Source organism: Polyodon spathula, chromosome 11, assembly GCF_017654505.1.
Source record: "Polyodon spathula isolate WHYD16114869_AA chromosome 11, ASM1765450v1, whole genome shotgun sequence".
Classification (NCBI taxonomy): Eukaryota; Metazoa; Chordata; class Actinopteri; order Acipenseriformes; family Polyodontidae; genus Polyodon; species Polyodon spathula.
The window spans coordinates 5,528,425-5,553,374 of record NC_054544.1 but is presented as its reverse complement, the minus strand read 5'-3'; the positions used below and the strand labels follow the sequence as shown (position 1 = coordinate 5,553,374).

The window sequence follows — 24,950 nt, the reverse complement described above, 5'->3', positions numbered from 1 at the left end:
GGAGGGTGTGCTTGGCACTAAACTGCAAAAATATGTTATTTCAATCCAGAAACTTTGGTAATTGGATCAGCAAATGACCATGACTTTGTTTGTTAAAAACAGGAAACCAAGATAGCTAGATTTAGAAAGGCAAAAGTGCACTGTTACAGAACTGCAAAAAAAAAAAAAAAAAAAAAAAAAAAAAAAAGTCGTTTAAAAGCTAATTGTACTTCGGAAAATTGCAGGATATACAGTACTGCATGTCACACTTACAAATAAAAAGTACATTTACTGATTGAAATCAGTAAAGTGGACCACTAACCCACCCCCACAGACTCCTGGCTATGTACACAACACTTTACATTCATTCAGTGTTGGTCGTGATGATGTTGACGATTTTGACATGGTGTATCTTTTTCTTTTCTTTTTACTAAAGGGATTCTGGTAAAGTTACATTTGAAAGACAGACAGACAGATATACAGACAGACAGCCATAACCCCCTAGATTATGATAAACACAATAAGGTGTGTTTAAGACTAAATTATGCGCAAACTGCACTAAGTGGTAAAACACCGCCATTACTGTATGAATGCGGTAGCTGTAGGGGAACCCAGGCTGTATTCATTATTAATAGCCCATGTACTGCACATGATACAATTGAAATAGTATTGCAATAATACAGTACGACGTGATAAAAGCGCGCAATTACTGCATTAATACCCTAGTTATTTGACAGTCCAGTGATCATAAACGAGCTGCATTTAAATTAAGTAAAACTTTACGAACACAGTAGTAGTTTATTCTTGTCTATAACTGTTTTCTATGCCTAGCCCTGCCAATGCATTAAAGCCACAGCACATGACCATGTGAGACATGCAGATTTCTATAATGTCAGAACGGGTTTAAATAAAGGTGCAGAAATACAGTGCATTTAATGTATTTTTAATACCATCATTAAAGCATGTTAAAATATACCTCCTGGAAAATGTTTGTTATCAGATTTTATTTTTTTTATTTTTATTTATTTCTTTAGTTAAACAAATATAAATGATGTAAAATTATCATACCATTAGTTTACCAAATAAAACGGGTTGGCAATACGGCACTCCGATATTGTGTACGTGTAACAGACTTTTATGGGACCGACTTTACGTGGCAACCACACAGTAGTTAACTGTATTCTGCGCTGCTCGGCTTGGGATCCAGCCAGAGATCAAGCACTGTACTCCGGGCTGTGACGACAGAGTTCAGTGCGCATGCGAGGTAACGAAGTGCTGGACGGGATGGCGGATTCCGGGAACGAAGAGGCAGCAGTGATCGGAAATACTGACTTCACCGCCGCCGAGCTACACAACAACACAAACAACACGGTAACTGGATACTACAGGTTTAGCAAAACAGTGAGAAATACTGGAGAAGTCAGTCATCAGACCTTAGGATGTTACTGTGCCGTACATCAGAACAGGCCTTTCCCCCGTCCCCACTGTTGCGCAGAGCTGCAGCTGAAGCTGCTCGGGCAAAGTTGTGGTGGATCGGTGCCTCACGCTGTGGTCTCCGTGACATTGTTTTGTATGGATATGTACAATTGTATGGCAGTAATACTGTTTAAATGTGATTTTATGAGAGCGACTAATCCTTATTAAAACGGTTCGATATATAAACAACATTTCGCAGTTTTAGTTTAGCCTTGGGAATTTTTTTTCCTAGACTTTACAAGCACGCGTTAATTATATTATAATATTATCAGTATAAATTACATTCAGGTATATTATGTCAGTATTTTAAGCATCTGTGTTGTGCATGCTTGGAGTATTATGTACTGTATTAAGAAGTAAAGATAGACTGGCCACAATGTCCGTGTCACACCCGGTCATCTGATCCAGTTTCTAAGCAGAATTTAGGTTAGATAGCATAGATTTATTTTAACTCCAAACTGGGTATAATATATAAGTGGCGGTAAAAGCTATATATATATATATAAACTATATTTACATTGTTTCGCCGAATGTGTAACAGGAGACATAATTTCTAATGTTTTTAATGTTTGTTAGTGTGAATAGAAAACAAATAAGGAAGCGTTTATTTGCATACGTTCAAATATACAGACTCGTTTCTCGGGGGAGTTTCCAAAAAAATACATGTACTGCAATCGTTTTATTTAATATATAAATAAATGCACGTTGTCTCTGGTTTTTCATAAATCATGTGATATGTATTGACTGTCCATGTATGTTGAAAGGTCCCAATAAGGCAGCATTTCTGATGAACTTAGCAAAGCATAGTCCTGCAAGCAGGATGGAAGGAAACCCGTTATACTAAGCAATAGGAGTAATGATTAGAATAAAAATAATCATTAGAGCAACAATATAATGATTGAAAACATACAGAGGGGAGGGTGCGGGTATTGCAATTGCATTGTCCAGCTATGTTACAGCTGAAAAAAGGAGTCCGCCAGGTACTAATTGTGTTATTTATTTATATATGTGTGTAATGAAAAGTCTTCTTTTTGTGTTATAACAATAGATGATGGAAGAAGGGGTGCCTCTGCTGAAGAAAATGGAGATCAGTGTTTCAGAGGCAGAGAAGAGAACAGGGAAGAATTCAGTGAACATGCAGGAGGTCTATACGGTCTACCTAATCGAAACACGGTAGGGACAGTAACACAGGCCTGAGGTTGTACAGAGTATTGTAGTTGAACAATACAACGGTTGGGGAGCCGTGCCTACAGGTAAAACAAATGTAGGGGTGGTCAGCCCTTGTGCAGGAGTTTAGTTCCCAACATTTTGTGGTTGTATTGTTTTATATATTTAACAGGGCAGTTAATCAGCTCCTGTAGTGATCTGACTGTCCATTATTGCAAGCTTCAGTGGACAGTAGAAGATAGTGTGCCCTGTAGTCTCCTTAGTATCACTGAACATATTAATGATTTATCTGGAAATGTGTTTGATATTTGTGAAATGTTAAAAAAAAAAAAAATTACAATGTAACATAGATTTATGTATCTCTGACGCAAATGACTGTTTATTGGCTGCCGCTTCCATGACCCCCTGCAGATATGCAAAAAAGCTGCATAATTATGCAAAACCATTGTGGGGGGTGATCTGCACAAATAAATTTTGTATAATTTTAAAGATTGGTTGAAAGGCCTTCAAATACAAACATCAGCATTATCAGCATTTTTTATTATGTTTGAGTGGGTTTTTTGCACATAATTGTGTACCGATACTCAGTACAATTTGTACTGCAGATTAGTCATTTGAATGCATTTATAAATTGCAGGATTTCAAAGCATGACCTCAGGACCCAAGCAGAACTTTCTCTGTAGTAGAGGTTTACATGCAAAGACAGATTAAAGTTTGCAGTAATCCCGTTTTATTTTCTATGCCATATTTTGGTAAAGAAAAAAATGTAAATGACAAATGTGAACCTTGAAATGCAAAAGTCAGCTGGCATTTCCTTTTGTAGTCTGTGCAGTCATTAGTAATTTTAATCTTTGCCTTGTAAAATGAGCCATGTTTCTTAGTTTTATGCGGTGACATTTCGACATAGCACAAACATCCGCAGTTCAGTATTAATGGATGTGCATGTGTTGAAATGTGAAGTCCCTGTAACAGAAAATGTAAAATAAGTCTATTTTAAATATGGTTTCCATCTTGAAGTTGATAGTGCTATTTCTGAAGAAATGTGTTGCCGTGTACATTTAGCAATTCATTTGATATAAAGCATCTCTGTGGCTGCAAGACCACGGCTCGCAGAGTCATGTCTAAGCTCTTCAGGTACCACAGTGTAACCATAACCTGCCCCAATCCAACACTCTGCCCCAAGTGGCTATAACAATACTGCATCTGCTATTTCTTACGCTGTGGTTTTTATTAAATTCACTCGGGACAGTGTAATTAACTAGAATAGTATGAGGTACTTCTCTGTTGTCATTATGTTAATGTTTATCAGAAGCCAGCCAGCATTGCAGCGCCTAGTCTCTGATGGTTTTTACTGTATATGTTTCATTTCTAAGCCTGCTTTGTATACATGTTATTTAGTAAGTAATCATCTGCTTACGTGCATCATGTGTTCTGTATGTGCACATGCTTTCCAGAAGTCAGTTCCAATGATGGAAGTGTGCATAGTTATCACTTGAGACCAGTGGAGTTGGAAATTGGGGGTTTGGGGTTGGCATAAATTGTTAAATATTTTAAAGGCTGGAAATGCTGGATACATTACAGATTGCGAAACAGTCCATGAGGTAAGTAAAGTGGTACTGTGCTGTTCCAATGCAGCTTGTATTCTAGTAATTGTCCCAGGTAATTCCTATTATACAGTACAACATCATTTATGGTGTACAGTGTTTATGCAGGCTGATTCATTCACTGAGTTGTAACACACTTTTTGTGTTTACTGCTTGCGCACTGACCGGTTGTCAGTAATCAACTAACGCTTATTTTTTTGTCTTTTTTTCATTCATTTATATTTTCCTAACGTGATTTTATATATTTTTGTAGTTAAGTTAATTGAATTGTTCTCAGTCTAAATAAAAGGAAAACATTTGCGTGAAACAGCCATTCTGCTGATGAGGTGTTACAAGTATATGAATAATGCAATATTAATTTTGTTCTTCATAGCCTCAAACTTACCTACTGTTTTTAGACTGGCAATGAATAAGAAATGCTGGCTGTGAAAAAAAAGGATAATTACATTTCTACAGGTCTGAACTGCAAAGATACATTGTTTTTGTTTTATTTTTTGAAGATACAGCTAAAAAAACCAAATCTTTAAAACACAAGATACTATTGGCTAGTTGAAATGTACCTCATTCCTGTGTGGCCACTGGAAGATTGATTGACTTGAAGCTCAGCATCTTCCTAAGTTGGATACGTCCAGTACAGTGTAATATCTGTAGCTTTTGGATGATTGAGTTGTCACCTTGGCCTAAAGTGTTTCTGTTCTTTGTAAAGATAAAAAGCTTTATTCCTCCCTATACTGTAGAAAAATACTTTTGAGCTTGGTAAGTTAATCTGAAAAATAACTGAATTCTGAAGCAGGCTCAACCAGGCATTGCTCAGTGTTCTGCTTCCTTTATAGTGGATGATAATGTAGAGGACCTTCATCTGGCACTTGCTGTAACACACTGATTTAAATTTAATATGTAAGGAAGGACTGTGTAGCATTTTTTCCTTTCTTTTACCTTTAAAGCCAGGAAAAGAAAAGAAATCTGGACCCAATTAATCTTTCTTAAGTATTGCAAACTACAAGACAACTAATTTCAGCCCAAGCTGCAGGAGAATTCTAGTGTTGTAAGATCAGAATTCCAGTATAACTGACTGTTGTTCAGGTTTTGGATACTTCTGGGCAGGGTACCTTGGTTTTATGGTGCCTGTGCCAACCTCAGACAAATTCAATTGCACAGAGAACAGCTTTCTAAAATTGAATGAAGTTTCTAGATCGTGGTATATATTCTGGAAATTGGTCTTACAGGAAAACAAAGCTTCAAATCTGAATTACTTTTTACATTTTTTTATCATACCTGTATTACACAGAAGGATTCTGTTGAGTCAACTGATCTTTGAGTCTGTGGGTATTGTTATTTCTGATGAACTGATAAAGTTTAAAAAGTGATATTTTGTGTGATTTGAAGTGGGAAATATCCTTCCTATCCACAGTCCTGTTGAGGTGTCTATTTCCCAGTTCCGCAGTGCTTCACAGGGAGTGTAAGTCTTGATTCTGCTGACGATGCTGCCCAATAGTCATTCTAAGTATTTTAGAGTCTTTGTAATTCAGACTCCTTTCACCTCAGTGTAATGCTGCTATTGCTGAAATAGGCTACTGTACTGTCCACATGTTGTTTCCAAACTCTGTTAAAACTCAGGAAGTAAAACAGAAATGAAAAATGTGGATCATCGCTTTTTTATTTCATTCTCCCTGGCTTTTTATGCTGATAAACATTTAAAACAGTACAAACCAATGTTTTAAAATCTTTCCTGTTAATAATATTGCTGGTCTGCCTGTTATCGTGCTGGTTTTGGTTCTACACTTGTTATTTTATATTAATTTGTGATATGTAGATATTTCAAATAACACAGCAGATATACTGCTGCATCCTGGTACCTTTTCTGTATGTCACAGGCTATTGGATTGAGTTTAAACTGCAATACAAGAAACACTTGCAGCTTGATCTGTTGCATTGTCTTTGTAACATCTGCATATTCCAAATTAAAGTAGAAAAAAATACAAGCAAAGAACCAAAAGATATTGTGTAGTAAAAACAAGGTGATTCATTTGCTAGTGCTAATAAGAGGCAAGAAATTGATTTTAAACACTTGGTTAGCACCCTTTTATTTGAAACACTTGTGGAACTGATATGTGAACTATTTTCAACAGGAAATTACTGTAAATCAGTCTTGAGGAGTTATCGCACATGTGCCTATACCCTGCAAACACAGTTTAAAAAAAATTAAAATCATATGGAGCTTCCAGGTGCTCTTTGTAGTGGAAGTGACTGGTACCTCATACATTGCAACTTACCATTACCTTAAAAATAATAATAAATCCTGTTGCATTTACATGACCAGCAGTTACAAACATAAAATCTTTTTTGACATTCAGCCATGACTGCATGTGTGCTGCTAGAGAAGCAAAAGTAATTTCATACTCTCCTCTCAGTTGGTTCAGTTCAATTATCAGGGGCTCTGATAATTGTTTTGACTCGTTCCTCCAGAGAGGCTACTGAGGATAATAAGGTTGGTCCTTATTACCAATAAAATAATGATGACAGCAGACCTGCTAAATAAATCACTTTTTTATTATTTAAAGTCACTCACACTTTTTTAAGTTATTGCAATAAATGTGAAGTAGTTCAATCTAGTAGCCTTTGAACATAGAGTTCTGGCAAGTATGTAAAGCCCGTTTTCAGATATTCAGAGCATCCTGAATACCAACAACGAAGTACAGCGAGGCTTCAGCAAAACTATCAAAACCCAGTCGACGTTTCTTGTGTGTAAGCCGCATAAAATACTGAAAACAATACTGCATCACTGTGCATTCAATTATGATGTGATCGGTGGCACACTATACTTTTCTTTTAATGTGAAGTTGCAGTCTGCAGAGTTTCATTTGTTAAACTTTTCTGACAGCATTTATCAGAGTGTTTTTTTTTTTTTTTTAGCCAGTAGGTCAGTCAGGAAGCATAGAGCTATACTGTTGGAATTCATCTTAAAAAGAAACACATGTTTTCCTTCTCTGTATACAGCAAAACTATTATATCAACATGCAAGGCTAATCTTTATTTACACTAGGGCAGCAAAAGGGCCATACTGTAATCTGATTCCTCATGTGGTCATGCATATTGAGTTGAGAGTGCTTTGACGCAAAACAGAAGTTTCTTTTTAGTGTGAATGTTAGCAAAGGCCCATTATGGGTTCTTGTTTCCTTTTGGGAAACACAATTTTGCAAGGGTCATATTTCTTTAAAAACGTCAGTATTGTTACATTGTCAGTTTGGGATATGTATGTGGTCTGAAAAGAAAAACAAAAAATTATCTCTTAAATCCTATCGGCATGGCTTCCTCACAAACAGTAACAGTTCCTGTTTTACTAGGCATTTAGGGTGCAGAGATTATTTGGGCCCAAGTTCAACTTTTGTCATATATTGTGATGTAATTAAAATAACCCAGTATTATGTCTTTATTGGGATCCATGTATTCTTTCTGCCATTTTCTTAGCAAGCATTCAATTGTCAATGTGTTAACCTTAGCAGGGCTGCAGACAGAGACTAAAATGGCTGCAAATGCGAAAAAGAATATGGTAACCCCAGTTTTATGCAACAGTTGTGATGGTGGCCACATGTGTGTGATTACTGTTGTGTAAAAATGTAGCTTAAAATGAACAGTTGCATTAAAGAAATTCAGAACAAGAACAATGAAAAATAAAAATGCACTTAAGGTTTTTGTGTTGCGCACGTGCCATTAACAAAATACCCTGAAAACTTAAAAATAAAGATAATTATTTAATGAAGACCTGTAATGCAGCAAAAAGCTCAATAATTGAACAAAAAAAGGAAGTGAAAAGGTATCATATGAAGCTGAACATTGTTTTCTTTGTGAACTCCAATAAACCAATGTTCTCTCTCGCCAGTCAAATCACAGGGTGCCTAAGTAACGTTTTGAGTCAGCACAAACGGATTTTGTCATCTGTTGCAACTTCTTTAGCAGCTGCACCTGTCCAGTCTATAATAGATTCGGTTATATTGTTTACCATCAGGAGTTTAAGGATAATTTTAATTGTGCAGCAGATTCCCTCAGAATTACATTTCCTATCATCCTTCTGCTTACATGTAACTGAGATGGATTTGTCAGTGAGCAGGAGGATGATGGGAAATGTAGTTCTGAGAGGTCCATGCAGGTACATCAGTCAATCAACATGCTGCCAGTGGGACCCAGCAATTGGATTTGGTGATTTTTATTTTTATTTTTTTGGTGTAGAAACCGTTGGCTCCCAAGGCAAAAAGTTTGTGTGGAGCCCTGCTTAGTGGTTGTGAACTTTCAGGATTCCCCTTTGATAAATTCCATAAACATAAAGTGCTAAACAGTCTTTTGTAATTATATCAGTATTCTGGAACAAGTTAAAGATAAATATTTGAAGCAATCAATGCTGCAAACCACATACTCTGTTTTGTAGACTACAGAATTTTTATACGCTGGTAGGTTTGCATCATCGGGTTGTTTGATATTGTCATTATAACAAGAATTAATAAACTTTGTGTATCAAAGTTGCATAAAGCTGTGCTCGTTTAACTTTTTTTGTGGTGTTTTGGCCAGATTCACTGGAAAGCTTACTGATATTGTACTGATGTCTTATGTTTACGAAATTGCACTAGAACAACAGTTGTGTAATTTTGATTCAGAAGCAACCACAGTGCCGTGATGTTGCCTCGCGGGATAAACATCTTCAAGAAGAGCGCTCTGTCTCGGTGTCTCTTGTTATACTGTGTTCAGGTCGTTTTGTTATTAATCTGTACTGTTGATGTGTAGGAATGTTTATAAAGCACTTAATGTAGTCAGATTTTGCTGAGAAGAGGATTAGAGTCTGTGTGATTAATTACCAGTATGAAATGTGCTTGATCAAAAAGATGCTTGGGGGCAAATGGAATAAAACCACATTGAATAAACATGGCTACTTTAGGGATATGTATAATGGGAAAGTTCTAGATTCTGTTGTCCAAGTACTGTATAGGCCAGAAAACGTGTGTTATATGAATCCTGTTCTAGAAATAAAGTTCATACCATACTGCATTGATCAGTTGCTATAGTAAAAAAAAAAAAAGTTTATGTTCTTGTAGAAAAATCAGAACTTTGATTTGTTTTCTTTATAAGCTAAAACTGTGCACCAATTTTAACTGATTTGTAACTAAACGACAGATAGCTTGCAACACATCTGATTCTACATTTATTTTTTTAATGTTTAGCCTTCTGTATGTCCTTTGCATATTATAAATAGTTCAGGACTTTTTCTGTGGTGCCATAGTTGTAAACCAATAATACATTTTTAAACTGGGACAAAATACAATGCATGTTCATTTATATAGTAAAGTACAGGCAGGTGTTTTCCAGAAATGAAGAGACCTAAAAAAGGAAGACTTCCAGAACTGATCTTTTAAAAAAAAAAAAAAAAAAAAAGGAAATTAATATTCAGTGTATTATGTTTGTTTGGAAAAAAATGCAGGCTCTAAAATTCTGATACCTTGATAGTTATGGGCACCTCTGTATGTGACACCTTCTCTTTCCTTCTTAATAGGCCAGTCGACGCCATAACTGAAGGGCTGAGCACGGCCCCAGACTCTCTCTGGAGGAGATACAGTGAATTTGAGCTGCTGAGGAACTATCTATTAGTTACTTTCCCGTACATTGTTGTACCTCCATTACCTGAAAAACGAGTAAGAACGATCACCTCTTAATGTTCAACACAATCTTTTCCTGCGTTGTGTTCGACTGGTTCGTTGATTCTTTTCTCATTTGACACAGGCAGAATTTGTCTGGCACAAGCTGTCAGCAGATAACATGGATCCTGATTTTGTGGAAAGGAGGCGAATTGGACTGGAGAACTTTCTGCTTCGCGTTGCTTCACATTCTGTCCTCTCGAAAGACAAGATATTTTACCTGTTTTTAACACAGGTACTCTTTACGTTCCCCCCAATAATAACCATATAGCAGGAACAAATGAAGTTGTTCATTAGATTAGTAGTTGGTGCATTTTCCCTTCACGAATACTGAACCACAATTACTTACTTGACTCTTGCAATTTTTTGTAAACAGACTCATTTCTCATTGTTTATTGCCATTACATGTGTCTCAAAGGGAAGGCAGTGAAAGTACAGAACATTAAATACCTTTCTTTTTTCTTTTTTTTACATAGGATGATGGCTGGAAAGACGTGGTGTATGATACAGGCTTTCAGGCAAAGGTAATGCAGCTATTCAGTTTGCTTTGTATGCGTTTTGTGTTGCTCAGCTCCTTTCTTTTTTCTTCCTTGCACTATAATTCAGTTATGTCCATTAAGACATACATACAAAAATAATCCATGTTATATGAAGTCACCAACCAAGGTGAAAAGCCTTCAAGCTGTACCCTCGATCATATTGTAAAAATAGCTATTTATTGTGTGAATTCTGTTGAAATTGAAATATGGCTTTAATAAATTCTGACACTTTGTCAAGAGTAATGTTTCAGTGAGGTTCACTACCTTTGAACTTTGTGTGGCCTGGGAATGCCAGCTCAGCAGTGTTTTAACAGTGAGGCAGGCCGGGGGGGGTTAGATCTATGACTCTGCTGTTCAAAACAATGGAAAAAAGATAAATCCTTTCTCCTCCTTTAAAAGCTTGTGCAATAGAGAAAAGCTCCCAGTTAGAAATAACAGTGATTTACAGCTTTATAGCGACATATGTCTTTATGTGGTCTGCTTTACAGAAGAGTGCTTTCATTACAGTTTGTCAAGTCATCATGTGATTTGTAGTCTGCTGGTGATATTGTTGTCATGTTGTACCTTACATTGAATGTAAAGCATAAACAAGCTAAGGTGGGGGGGTAGATTCTAAATGTTTTATGTACTATTATAAAGTGCTCAATGTGTGAAGATGTCAGTGCAGTACTTTGTATTTGGTATTTAGCAGTTGCTCTCCGAATGTTTAATAGCTTGCTCAGTAGACAGGTGTCCCATAAAGAGGGCCATTCATTTTCAAATTAGGTACACTAGCTACTACATCAGTTGCCTGGTAGATGTTTAGCTACAGTATGTGAACTCTGTGTCTTTTGTCTGTTTTTAATAAAGTAATTATTTGGCATGACATAAATAACCATTGTTATTCAGTAAAGACATTGTTCTTTTTCTCAGTTCTGCATGTACTGTGTCTGGAATATTAGTTTAATTCTCCATTTGTGTAATTGTTATTTTAGTATCTACTGAAAAAGAAACCTTAATGACACCAAATTTACCAGCTTTGTTGAAGCCAACTAAATGTTCTTCAGAGAAAAAATAATTAAAGCATACTGTACAGTACATACTAATTTCTCGTATTTAACCCCTTGCGGTCCTGTGTTGGAACAGGTCTGACGTTACAATTTTCCTTTTCCAGTCCGATGTCAGACCCTGTCCAACATCATCAAAAAGACGTCAAGCACAGGTCTCTAGTCGTTTTTTTTCCGAAAAAAGCAGAGAAAACCTTTCAATGGCCAAGTGAGACCAAAATGAAGTGGGAAAAGGGGGGGGGGGGGCAGGGTATAAGTGAGCAACACACATAGCAATACACATAGCCCCTACACCACAGAGACATTTGCAGAGCTATTTGAGATGTAGTAATAAAATTATGACTTGGATCGCATTATTGAGGAATTTAGTGATAAGACGAGTGATCAGGAGAGGATTTATCAGTATGCACGACTATGAAGAGGTATGTGAAAAAAACAGCGAACAAGGGGTGGGGTTTGGCTGGAGATGCAGTGCTGATGTTCTTTTGCTATGCAGTGCCTTTTAAACCTGTCTTATCTGAATTTTTTTTTTATTTTAAACAGTGTGTGTGCAAATAAATTGGATCTGATGCGCCTGACAAGCGCTGAATAAATGGACCGCTAAGGGTTAATGTAACCCTACCTTTGTATACCCCTGACCAGTGAAGTCACTGCCATTGAGATCGTGCTTCTGGAAGCTTTCATGATTGGGTCCATTACTTCAAGGAGTAACATTTATGAGCAGTTTGTGGATACAGTGGTATACTGTAAAAAAAAATGTGCTTGAAAAAGAAAAATGTGTACTTGCAAGTTATATAAACAACAAATAAGGAGAATACACGCAAGTGGGAATTAGTCAATGGGACTAGCAAAGATTTCCCAAAAGTAAAAGGAACATGGATTCTTTGCAAAAGAAGATCCCTTATAAACCAGGAAAAGCTATCGCGAATGAAACTTGATTAAAGATAACAGCATTCTACAATGCGTGATTTATTGTTATAGAAATATAATATGCAAGGCTCGGGTTAACGGAACTATATTTACACTGGGGTACACACACATCTGCAGGGTTTGTTTTCTTTGGTTGTAGAGATATAAAATCTTAAGTGCCCAAGGTTTTTACCTTATTGCATCACTTATAAAGGGCAGAGCATATTTTTTAAATGTAATGTGGTTTTGTGTAAAACTACGCAAGGGAGAACTTTTCCTGCTCTATTAACCTTGTTCTGTATTTATGTGATTGGAGTTCCTTCCTTGTAATAGCTTTCTGGAATATGCATTAATTTCTGAGAGTAAAGTTCACTGAAAACAAATGTTGCTAACCGTTTCCATCTGTTGGCCCTAAAGGTTGTGTGCAATGAGTTTTGGTAGTGTTTAGCCCACTTTCCAGGTTCCAAAATTGTTTAGTATGCAGCCTTAAGCTGGCACAGAGTCTGAGAAAGAGTATCATAGTGTGTTATTAAATTATATACATGTCACTACCAGTGCTAGTGGCACATGTTAAAGCACGTTTATTTTCAGGGTAAAGTTTCCATTGGCATCTAGTGGAAGTGTATTGTCTGCTCTAAACATAAAACCTACTGATTTTTCAAATTTTGTACCAGAAAATGTAATTAAACTTTCAGGTAAAAGCAGCATATGAAATTCTTGCCTGCAAGTACAATTTATTTGCAGTTTGATTTCACTGCTCAGTAAAATGTTGTCATTGTAATGGAAATGTTATTCAGTGAGTATGTAAAGAAATAGAAATACAGTATTATGCATCATGCAAAGTTTTTAATAAATGATGTGCAATTCTGTTTTTAGGCTGACTCCAGGCTGAAAGCTCTGAATGCTACCTTTAGAGTAAAGAATCCTGACAAGTAAGTGTTTTTATTTTTTTTTACATATGTGTACACAAGGTTAGACAAAGTAAGGTAAACAATATATAGCCTAGAATAGTTTTCTATTAAGAGTTCACTGTTGTCTTCTCTGTCTGATGGTGGTTTTCATTCTCACTTTCAGAAGATACACAGAACTGAAACACTACAGTGATGAATTGCAGTCAGTCATATCACAATTGCTTCGAGTCAGAGCTGTAAGTATGGTCAAGTAGGTTAATAATACATTGTATACGTAGCTTATCCAGGACAGTCTACTTTGTAGCAGAGTATGAGCGCTGCACTTGACATTTTAAATTAATTGAAATACATGTTTGTTTGTTTGGTTTTTGCGCATCATATGCCAGTGGCATTTTATTTTACAAAGGGTTTTTTTCTGTCTTGTGTGTTCTGGACAATGAATCCAGGTGTTTTAGTTTAAACCAGGCAGGAACAGACTTTCTCTGATATAATTGTAAGCTGCCAGTCATTGTGATTGAAAGGCCGCATTTTTAACATGGCATTGAAAAAATTGCTTATTGAAACTGGTTTATGTAAAGGAAAGACGTTAATTTATCCTGAGGATAAAAATTAGGAAACTATATGCAGTGTGTGGGTGTATATATCTATTAGGGCTGTCAATTAATCACAGTTAATTTATTTTATTCCTTAATCACACTCCTCTGTCTTGACCCTCTTAGCATGACCCACTGTAACTCATTCCCTCCGTCACCATTTTAATATACTGGAGCGCATACAACACAATGAGTGCAGTCTGCGTTTGCATAGAAAACTAGTCACAGAACTGCACTGTGGAGCAAAGCACTAAAAGTGAAGGACTTGTTGTGAATGGAAGTTTGTTTGAATACAAAAAATAAATGCTTTGACGTATCTCTTGTCAAATTTCAGTATCAAAAACGTAGACTACATCTAATCTGAAGCACCACCTGCGTCGGATTTAAAAATATGTACTGTATTACAGTTAACATGTCGTCTCTAGTTTTGGCAAGTGATATTTTCAGAATTATATAATTCTGAATTAAAATACTACTTCAGTTAATAATATAGAACTATACCAACAAAACCAGTACAGTACATCTAAATGGAAGCCTACTTATTTAAAAACACAGTCTTTTCAAATATGCATTTTGATATTGTCTGTTTTTCAGGGAACACAGAAATGACACAAGGGTTGGAACGGGCCAAAATGCAATAATCAGATATGCGTCACATGCGTTTAGCTGTCACTGAAGTCAAAATTTTATAAGGTTAGGGTGCATGTGTGTGTGTGTGATAGAATTTACAATTCAGGAGAATAACCGTTAATGCATGCATTGTTATATTTAGACAATTTTAAGTTATTAATAAGAGACAATACTTTTTTTTTTTAAAACGGCAATGAAAAACATCAGTAAATTATACCCTTTTAAAGGAAAGTAATAAGAAAATCTACAGTACAATGTGAAATGCATTAAGTGAGTAATAAAGTGACTCCATTGTGATTTAGCAGTTGGTTCAAACCATTTAACAGCAAACAATATTAATCGAGAAATAGGACAACTTTTTTTTTTTTTATGGTGGGTTGTTTTTTTAATAATAATAATAATAATAAATAATAATACAATACAAATTTCACTTCTATAATGCTCTTCATGCAAGCATTCCAGGGCGCTTTACAAAATAAATATAAAAAAGCCTGTGTCTAGGATGGAATCCAGCTACAAATAAACAGACCCAAACAAATACGTTTTCAAACAGGATTTAAAAGATTCAGTTGTGCTAGCATTCCTGATATGAATCAGGAGTAAGTTCCAAAGATGAGAGGCATTATAACTATGCCCTCTCTCCGACAAAGTTCCAACGAATTTTAGGGACTGTCAAAAGATTAGCATTTTCTGATTTCGAAACAGCCAGGGACACATGGGGTCAGCAGATCTTGAAGAAGGTCCAAAACCACATAAGGCCTTGTAGTTATTAATAATGAGAACTTTGAAATAATAGTGATAATAATACCATCAGTAATAAAACAAACTTGAATGAGGTGGATGCAGTAACTGTATCAATTAAATATGCAATTAAAACCAAGATTAACTAATGATGAGATTTTATGATGAGATTAATTGCAGTTAATTTTTTTTAATTGCTTCACAGCCGTGATTAATTATAGATAGATAGATAGCTAGATGGATGGGTGAGGCTCACCGGTGAATATTCTTGTTTTTAATATTATGGTGTTGTTTACAGAAAGTAGCAGACCGTCTGTATGGGGTATACAAAGTTCATGGAAATTATGGAAGAGTATTCAGGTAAGACAGAGTCTGCACCTTGCACAATGTCCTTAATTATTATTATTGTAGCTTTGACATATATTCAGATTTCAGATGACTACATATATTTTAAGTTAATAGTTTTTGGATTTAGTGTTTTAAGTGGACATGGTTTTTTAAGTGCACAATTTTTGGGGTAACTTTGTACCCCATTCTAGCTTCAGAGGGATGCAAAAGATATAACATTTTTCACATCTCCTGGTTACTGGCAGAATAGATTGTTGAGTTGCAGGAGAGATGAGGGAGATGTAGAAAATGTGTATTAATTTGGTATTTTTGTAAAAAAAACAGGTGATGTAACACACTTTAGTCAATGAATAATATTAATGTAAACCCGTTTTGTGTCTTTCTTATTGTTTACTTATTTATTTTAAGTTAACTACATTTATGAATGTGGGGTGAATTTGCACCCCATTCTGTCTACCATGGGAACCCTATTATTTCTGCTGACGATGGAAGGGTTAATCACCTATAACCATTACTAATGAACAATTCACATGCAATTGCATTTGTCTGGTAGTGAATGGAGTGCCATAGAGAGGGAGATGGGGGATGGGCTGCAGAGTGCTGGTCACCACATGGACGCGTGAGTACCCTAAAACACACATCAACTCCAGATGGTGTGTTGTAGAATTCAATGTAAAGCTTTCATACCCTTTTTCCAGATAAGTTGAAAACTGGTTGGATTTCAATCAGGAGCCGGTGTTACAAGTAGCTGACCGTAGAACCTTAGGGAGTTTTCAGTTTTTGTTAAATTTGTTTGGTTTTTTTGGAACTCCATTAGATCTCCTTCAGCCACTGTGCCAAAGAAAACTAGTGACATAACTTAAAGCTGTTTTTTTTCAATTCTGATGAGTTCCAGATTGACAAGCAGTGTCTGATGAAGCCAGGTATCCAATCCAGTGACATTGACTTCATGTATTGAAGTAAATGGACATACATACCCATTGACACATTGTTATTTCAAGGATAAGTATTTATTACTTTCAGGCATGATCACGTTTACCTCTGGATCCCTGAATTGCTTAGGAAAAAAGTTTGTTTGTTCAGAAAATTGCCAACATCTTCAGGTACTAATGAATAAGAAACCTTAGAACAGCTGGTTTCCTTTTCCTGTAATAAAAACAACATTATCTTTTACAGGAAATCCTAGACCATGAATAGAAAATCTATCTCCTTTTTTTGCAAAGCTCTGCAGATCTTTAAACAGACAGGCAGAAATGTTTATATTAATCTGTTTAGTTTTAACAGAAGTGCTGTAAATCATATTTGGAAACTACTTTCATTATGTCCTGAGCATTTGCCATGATTTAAATGTCATGCTGAACCCAATTTATTACAGAATGTATACTTAAAGACTTTAATTAAAGAAGGCGGGCATCCGAGGAGCTATCTTTTGGGATCTACTGAGTATGTGCAATATGGAACTAGGCAGAGGAATATAAAGGGATTTTGACCCTATTGATTTTAGTAAACTAATGTTATGTATTTTTGTCCCATACAGAAGTACTGTATTGTTTTGTCTTATAAGTTGGCTTCTTTTTAATGGTAAAGCACAGAAGGAATGTGTGTGTTGTCACAGAGGGTCCATTCATTAATTTATTTATTTATATTTTAATTCAAATTTTTATGGCCACTCACACCCTTGTGTCGTCCACTGCGACCGGAAATGTTAACACCATAGCTTGTGCATTTTCACAAAACAACCGTAAACTTAGTAAATATGTTAAGTAGAAGCAAGGTCCAGAGCCCCATTGAAAAGCACTCTGAGGGGCCATCTGGTAGGGCTTAGTTTCTAGTTCCCAAACTGTCAAGATGCTTGTATATGAAAGTTTGTCCCTTGTTAAAATACATAGGCTTTTACAGGATTTTATTTTATTTTTTCTGATTCAGAATGGAATTTTCTCTGTTATATATGCATTTAAATTGCTTTCTTTCAATGTGTGCATGTGAATGTTAGTTTAAGTTAATATGTTTTTTTTGTTTTTGTTTTTGATATTTTTAAATAAAACTGGGTGAAGATTTATTTGATGTAAATATATTTTTTTTGTGTAGTATATAGTCATTGTAGGATTGTTGAGGTGTGGATGTTTATGATCCCAGATTGGGTGTGTCATGAGATTGTCTTTTGGAGTGATGTTGTTTTTAGGATATGAGGTTGCTGCTGTCTTGGGTTGTTTATCTGATGCTCGACCTTCTGTAAATGTTACTTTATTTGTATTTTCTTTTTCCGTTTTTGTGTTTTTTCCAGGGACTGCCATTGAAAATTAGCTCCTAGCTAAATTTGGGTTCAAGACATGTCATAAATGTAAAAAATTGTATGTTGTCCCTGTCAAATAAATACATAAATAAATAAATAATTTTAGCTGGCACACCAAAACAAAATCTGGGTGTAAAAGTTATCTGGTTTAATCCATTACTGATTTTAGGTATGCTGCTTCGGTGGATGATATACTGGAAGAAGAGGAGCACTATGCAGATCAGCTAAAGGAGTATCTTTACTATTCTGAAGCCCTAAGGTAATGGTGTTTGATTTTAGTAATGGTTCCAGTGTACTATATTTTAAGATGATTGTGAAACCATTGCAAAAATATCTCCAGCAATGCAAAAGTGACACATGCTGTCTTCGCTATTGGCATTTCATTCATACATTTACATTCATACTCTCCTCCTTGCTTGCAGATAAGTTTGCATACAGTAACCTTTGTTATTCACTCTTATGAGTTTTTATATTACATCATGGCATGCAAGAATGGGATGAAAATAAAAATACATTGCTGATATTCACTGAGTAATCAATGAATTGATCATTACCAAGTTTATAATCCTAAATAGACTGAAACCTTAAACTGGAACATCCCAAAATGTTAAATGTATTTATTTAACCAGGATAGAACCATTGAGAGATACACCCAATTTTTCAAGGGGTCCTTATCCCCAATAGTGTTCTAAAAAATATATTCCTATTACTTTAAGAAATAATGCCCCTGTTTCCACATATGAAGTAATAACATGGTGTTCTGCTCCCGTTTGTCATTGCAGGGCGGTTTGCAGGAAACATGAGCTAATACAGTACGAGTTGGAGACCGCTGCTCAGGATCTTGTCTCCAAGAAGCAGCAACGTGAAGAGTTGGCAACTGGGGTGTGTGTGGGGTGGGGGAGGGTCACAGTCTCAAGCAACTTAACAATGAAAAATGAACAATGCTTGACATAACGTCATACTTAAGGGGAAGGGGGTGATCTGAAGTGCAGGGTTGGATTTAGATTTTCCAGTAACTTCGATGCTGTTCCTGCCACAGTGAATAATATTGTTTACACAATTAGGTGAAAATCCATAACTTAAGAAAGCTGTAAAGTGCATAGAAATCGGTTGCAGTTCCCCAAAAGGAAATTACAGTTCTTTCAGTATGTACAGTATGCAGAAATAATTTGTACGCATTTTGTTTCAGTTCTGTTTGTTTTTTATCAGATGGTATGATTTCCAATATTTTGATCACAACATTCTTGATCTAGAATACGCTCATTCCAATAGGTCGTGGCATAAAACCATACAATACAATAAGAATAGTTATATATATATATATATATATATATATATATATATATATATATATATATATATATATATATATATATATATATATATATATATATATATATTTATTAAAGACTGTGAGGACGTTTTCCCTGAAAGGAATGACCAGCAAGTTGTTTGGACAGGAGACACCAGAGCAAAGAGAGGCAAAGTTAAAAGTCTTAGAGGAACAAATAGTTGAGGGGGAGGAGTTGGTGAAGACCAGTAACGCAGAATGCGAGTAAGTTGATGCATGTGCGTTGCTGTTTGTGACACATAGAGACTTGGAAATGTTTTGGTTTAGGTGACGTTTTGCTTGTTTAAATTTGGTTGATATTTTCAGCTGGTTTCAAAGACCTTGTATATATTATCAGTAATGCCAGACTACCAAATGTTGCCTTAGGTAAGGTATTCCTCGATTTTAATGCTAACTGGGTTCTGTAAAACCAGTCTTTGTCTCATTTAAACATTGAGGTTAAACACAGACCCTGTTCTACCTGGACACGACTCAACACTATTCATATAGAAAAGTAAATAAATCAGATGCTGTACTTTATACTTAACAGTTATTTGATACACAGGCCATCGCTTTGTAGGGTTTAGACTGCAGTCTTCAATAATTTCTTACAGCCTACTATCAAGACAAATATTTTCACCCTGTAAATATTAAATCTTAAAGCTTAAAGCTGCACTGTTTGGCCCAAGATGGCAGTGTTTACAGGGTACAGCTAACTGCCCATATGTGCTGCAGCTGTAATGTGCTGAAATCTCCTGACTCCTCGCTTTCATACACCTTTGCTATTTGTCTCATGCAGTTTATTACATGCATCTCATTTCACAGCACACGTTTTCTTTAACATCAAACTCAGAGGCCCACCCTAACCCTACCCGTAACCCTAACTTCTTTATTAAGACCTCAAATTATAATGAGCGCTTTGCATTCTGTTTCACTGTGAGGTACACTTAAATAAAGCATTACTCCTCTTGCGCCCCACGGTTACTGTAGATACTACACGTGAATTGAAAAATGGCAGTCTTTGCTTTGAGGGTTCTATATTTCTTTTTAAATTAACATGGTTGGTCTAAAGTACAATGATATACAAAAAAATTATTTTGAAATGTATTTTTCAGGTAGCTCCCCATCACAAGTATCATCCTTGTGTAATTGTTATTTTCCCTTTATCCAGGGAATATGTACGGAATGCTTGGATAGATATTGATCGCTTTAAAGAGCAGAAGAACCAAGACCTGAAGGAGGCCCTTATCAGCTATGCTGTGATGCAGATTAGCATGTGTAAAAAGGTGGGCATTTGTTCTTAATATAAAAAGTTGCACACTTTTTTCTGATTTTACAGAAAGTCTTTTACACAGTTGACTGTCAAAACCTGACAAGTTAGAACTTAGAAATTCATAAATCGTGGTAATTCCATATTCTATTGATTTTTGTATGCATTTATTTATTTTTACAAATGAATAACACAAACCCAACATTTTGGATGTTCACTTTGTTGTGTACATTTAGAGTTCCATTGCTTTCTAGTGTTTATACATTACAATAATAAGGCAGACAAAACAACCGTTTTGATTTGCATTTGTTCACTGAGGAGCTCATGTGTAGTCCTTTAAACATTTCTCTTGTGTAGGTTTCCCACATTGTAACAGAAGCAATTGTTTGTGCAGCGCAAGCTCAGAGGAAATCTTTTGGAATGACTGACTAGTTGGCTGGCGTCCAGCGTAATTATTGAGTGTTTGTGTTAAGGCTTTGGTGATTGCACTAGAAGTTGTCCGATGCAGGGTTTCAAATGATTTGGTAGCAGGGGACTGCATTAATGTACCTCAAAGTTATCAGATCAAACTAGTACAGCATACAGCACCTTGGCACGCACAGCTATAAGGTAATATACCTTTAAACTGTCAACAGTGCAAGACGTCTTAAAATTATACATCGCAGACATATAAAATAAAATAAATGCGCTGAAGATATGTCCAACAGAATGCAACAGAAGTGTTAGCATGGAGAGACGCAGTTGTATCGGCAAACTGATTGACCAAAAACATCCATGCATTGGTATGAATGTTCTAGCCATTCAGAAATGTGTCATTTAGTACAGCTAAATGTGGCTAGATAGTTTGGTTTGAATGGATCACTACGTTGCTCTTATTTTAATTATTAAAAAATGAACATCCCTTCAAAAAAAATCCTTTACAGCGAACCCTTTAAGATCTTCCTCCCCAATCGCCGCTTAAAAACATCAACATACATATATGCTTGCACTGAATGCTACAGAGCCCTCAGATCTGTGCAAGCTACAGAGGGCCTTTATCTGTTAGATCGTTTTATTATCCTAACCTTTGTGTTAGCAAAGGGTTCAGTGAGATAGCAACCACAATTTAGGTTTTTCAAACTATTTTCATTACTAGCTTAAATTTAAAGGCTGTTTTAAAGATAGTATCCGTTTTCAAGGAATTCTTTATGAACACTTTTTTTTTTTGCCTAGCACAACCCAGCTAGTGTTTGAGTTTTAGTAATCTTTTAAATTGAGTTTCTTTGTAAGTACAATGTAATCCTGAATTAATAAATACTGCTACTGTTGTAAGACGTCTAGACTCACAGTTTTTAACAGATATATCGACTTCACAAAGGCTCGTATCCCAAGACACTTGGATACACAACCAGCAGGAATGTCACTAGATTTGTCTTAATCGCAGAAAAGAAGAAAACATTTCAGAGACAAAATCTATTAGTCATGGTAAAAAATGACTTTTTTACCTAAAGATTAGGAAAAATAAAAATAAAAAATGTAAGCTAATGTCGCCACCTTCTGGCATGTAGCCCTGTTCAACAAAGCTACCACATACTGAAAGCAATACCTGCAACCTGCAGTAATTGAACACACTACTTACCACTTGATCATTTTTAATCACGTTTTAGTAAAGAAAATAGTTAAATGGTGTAAAAAGAAAAATTCAAACTAGCATTTCAAATGCCAATACTCGTTTAACTTGTTTTCTTTGTACAGTGAATAATCATAAACTGTTTTTAAAATTAAATGCATATTAAGATTATTGCTGGCACCCACTGAAAGAACTGAAGGAGAAGTTTTAATTGGCAAATAAATATAATGGCTGAGAAATATGAGAAGATAAAAGCCAGTTGTTCAGTTGACATAGGATGAGAAACAGTCTGGAATTTATTGTTTGTTTACCAGTTCACTGGCTGACACAAAGATCACATTCTAACTTTTAATTGAAAAACAAGTAATTAGTCTTAATTTTCCAAAAAATGGAAGAATGTTGAGAAATAGTGTGTTATGCATATCACCGGACAGATTAAAATATAAAAACAGACAAAAACCAAACCATAAATCTTTCCAGTATTACTTTTATAATCCATAGCCAGCTGCAGCTGAGATTTCGTGGTGATTTTCCAAGCCCCAAGAAGCGTTGAGCAATGTTTACCCAGAGTTGTGTCTCTGTAGCACATATGCGATCTAGCCCTAAGATTTGTTGTGCACTGGCATAACAGTACGTCTTACATGCCTGCTGCTGCTGTTTCATTTTAGGTGGTGTAAAAATACACAGTAGTAATCAAAGAAAAAAAGTCTAATCAAAACATTGACTGGAAAGATATCAAACAGATCTAGTTAAAGCAGGCTTTTTATTGGGAATTATACCAAAGCTATTCCCGATCTTAAAAAAAAAAAATAATTCTATATTCCAAACATAAAGCAGAATGGAAAATGTTGTTTCTTCATGTTATAATTTACAATATGATGCACAAATCTTAAATGTATGCATGTTAAACTTACTGCAGTCTTTTATTGAACATGGCTTTTAATATTTATTTTATATGATTTCTTAATGGTAACTTGTCTAATCTTTGGCCTTGCTTGTTTAACACATTTGTTTATTTTTTTAGGGAATTCAAGTATGGACCAATGCTAAAGAGTGTTTCAGCAAGATGTGACGTTGATACCAAATCCTGTAACTTCAGAGGAGCAACAAACCACAGAAGCAAAGCCAATGATAACAGACACCAAGGAAGTGTTGATGAAATAACACAGGACCTTATCAGGGGGGAGCGTAGTGGATCTTCTTTTAACGTGATTGGACCAAATCTTTTATTTCAGAGGCAGAAAATTATAATTTTTTACAATAAGGTGAAGTCATGTTTTAGTAAAGAAACAAAATAAGATATAGATGAGTGGAAACATGAATGGTACCCTTTAAAAACAATCTGCCGCTGCTAAATTCTTGTAAATTATATAGATTTAGATAGTTTCCATATGTACTCACTAGATGCCAGTTTTTTTCTATAGGTTTTTTTTTTGTGCATGTTTTCTGAGGTTTTTTAAAAATGTAGTTTTGGTTGAAAATGTTTCCCTCAAAATGGTTTTTGGACACTGCACACATATTTAAACGCATGGTTTCCATCATTTTTAAATATGAAAAGTTATTTGATATTTTTTCATTTCTTGTATTTCTCATATGTATCATATCATTTGGCTGTACTTACGGTCTTAATGATATATTTTGAATCCAGTGCTTTAACATAGACCTATGCAAAATACGTTTAACAGTGCTGTTTGTGATTTATGACAGCTAACCCAGAATATATTAAATACACAACGAACTACTTTGCATATTCAGATTTCAGTTTAAACTGATGAGGATTTGACAGAGATTTCCATTACTTTAAAGAAAACACTACTGTTGTGACTTACTCCTGATGTTTTTAAAAGGTGTTTAAAACTTCTTACACAATTGAAAGAAGTGCTGAAGGTGTTTTCCAATAAACCACACACTAGTCTTGCCAAAGTAGCTGGCTTCCAAACTCTTCTCTCATGAAATAACCTTTTTTTTTATTGCAAGCACAGTATGTTCATGAGCACTTATCACTGTCTGGGTGTTGCAAGCTGGAACAAAATCTTGGGACTTTTCCTTGTATCAGGGGAGTGTCCTGCTTCCAAAGGATACGTCTCCATTCACTTTTTAAACGTGGGTTATATTAGACCCATATAGACATAACTGGTCAGGCATACCCAGGGTGCAGTAGATAAAGAACTAAAACTGACTGTAAATGCCAACTTCACAAGAGAAGAAACATAGAAAGAGACAGATGCCACAGAGCTACACCTTGCAAATACAGTGTAGATGTTTTATTTGATGCAGTTTGATTCCATCTGCTAAATGCAACTAGTGCCTGCTTTTGTTTAGTTTTTTGTGTCTTTTATCTAGACTTCAATGTTAGCCTTTATTGTCATGCTTGATTTTGTAGATAGCTCTAGTAAATTTGACAAGGGAAAGAATGTGTACATACATTGTAAGCATTGTGCCAAAAATGATAAGGAATAAAGCTTCTAAATTGTCAGATTTTGCTTTTTTGTGAAAATGTACAAGGTGGTTAAATTTCTATAGAAAAATTACTGTTAAATATCTTCATGAATAAAAATGAATCTTAAAATACATTAGAGACTTCAGTATTCAATTCACATTGCATTTAGAAAGGATGTCAAGTTTGCAAGACTGATCTTGTTAAAAGATTGATATTGTATTGAGAAGCATTCTCTGAAGTACTACAGTTGCCTCATACCTGATTAGGTATTATTTTTGATTATTAAAAAGTCACATCAATGCACCATATCATTGATATGGTAAACTTCCTTTCTAGTCACTTTGTGTGTGTGTGTGTGTGTGTGTGTATATATATATATATATA

The 24,950-nt window shown here is 35.4% G+C and overlaps 1 protein-coding gene across 1 annotated transcript; it reads left to right on the top strand.

Moving 5' to 3' along the window:
* The first annotated feature begins 1,217 nt into the window (after positions 1 to 1,217).
* LOC121322999 (sorting nexin-4-like) lies at positions 1,218 to 24,699 on the top strand. Its single transcript, XM_041263702.1, has 14 exons — positions 1,218 to 1,350; positions 2,504 to 2,628; positions 9,766 to 9,904; positions 9,993 to 10,142; positions 10,384 to 10,431; positions 13,278 to 13,333; positions 13,476 to 13,548; positions 15,575 to 15,636; positions 16,178 to 16,243; positions 18,087 to 18,176; positions 18,700 to 18,799; positions 19,327 to 19,472; positions 20,419 to 20,533; positions 23,151 to 24,699. Exons 1-14 carry the CDS (start codon positions 1,237 to 1,239, stop codon positions 23,196 to 23,198), a joined length of 1,332 nt encoding a protein of 443 aa, XP_041119636.1. The 5' UTR covers positions 1,218 to 1,236; the 3' UTR covers positions 23,199 to 24,699.
* The last annotated feature ends 251 nt before the right edge of the window (positions 24,700 to 24,950 follow it).

What these genes read in the sequence shown, in the direction of transcription:
- LOC121322999 (XM_041263702.1), top strand. Translation starts at nt 1,237, where the DNA reads ATGCGAGGTAACGAAGTGCTGGACGGGATGGCGGATTCCGGGAACGAA. An exon ending in AATTATGGAAGAGTATTCAG is followed by an intron (nt 15,637 to 16,177) that starts GTAAGACAGAGT and finishes TTTGTCTGGTAG; the next exon opens with TGAATGGAGTGCCATAGAGA. An exon ending in ACCAGTAACGCAGAATGCGA is followed by an intron (nt 19,473 to 20,418) that starts GTAAGTTGATGC and finishes CCCTTTATCCAG; the next exon opens with GGAATATGTACGGAATGCTT.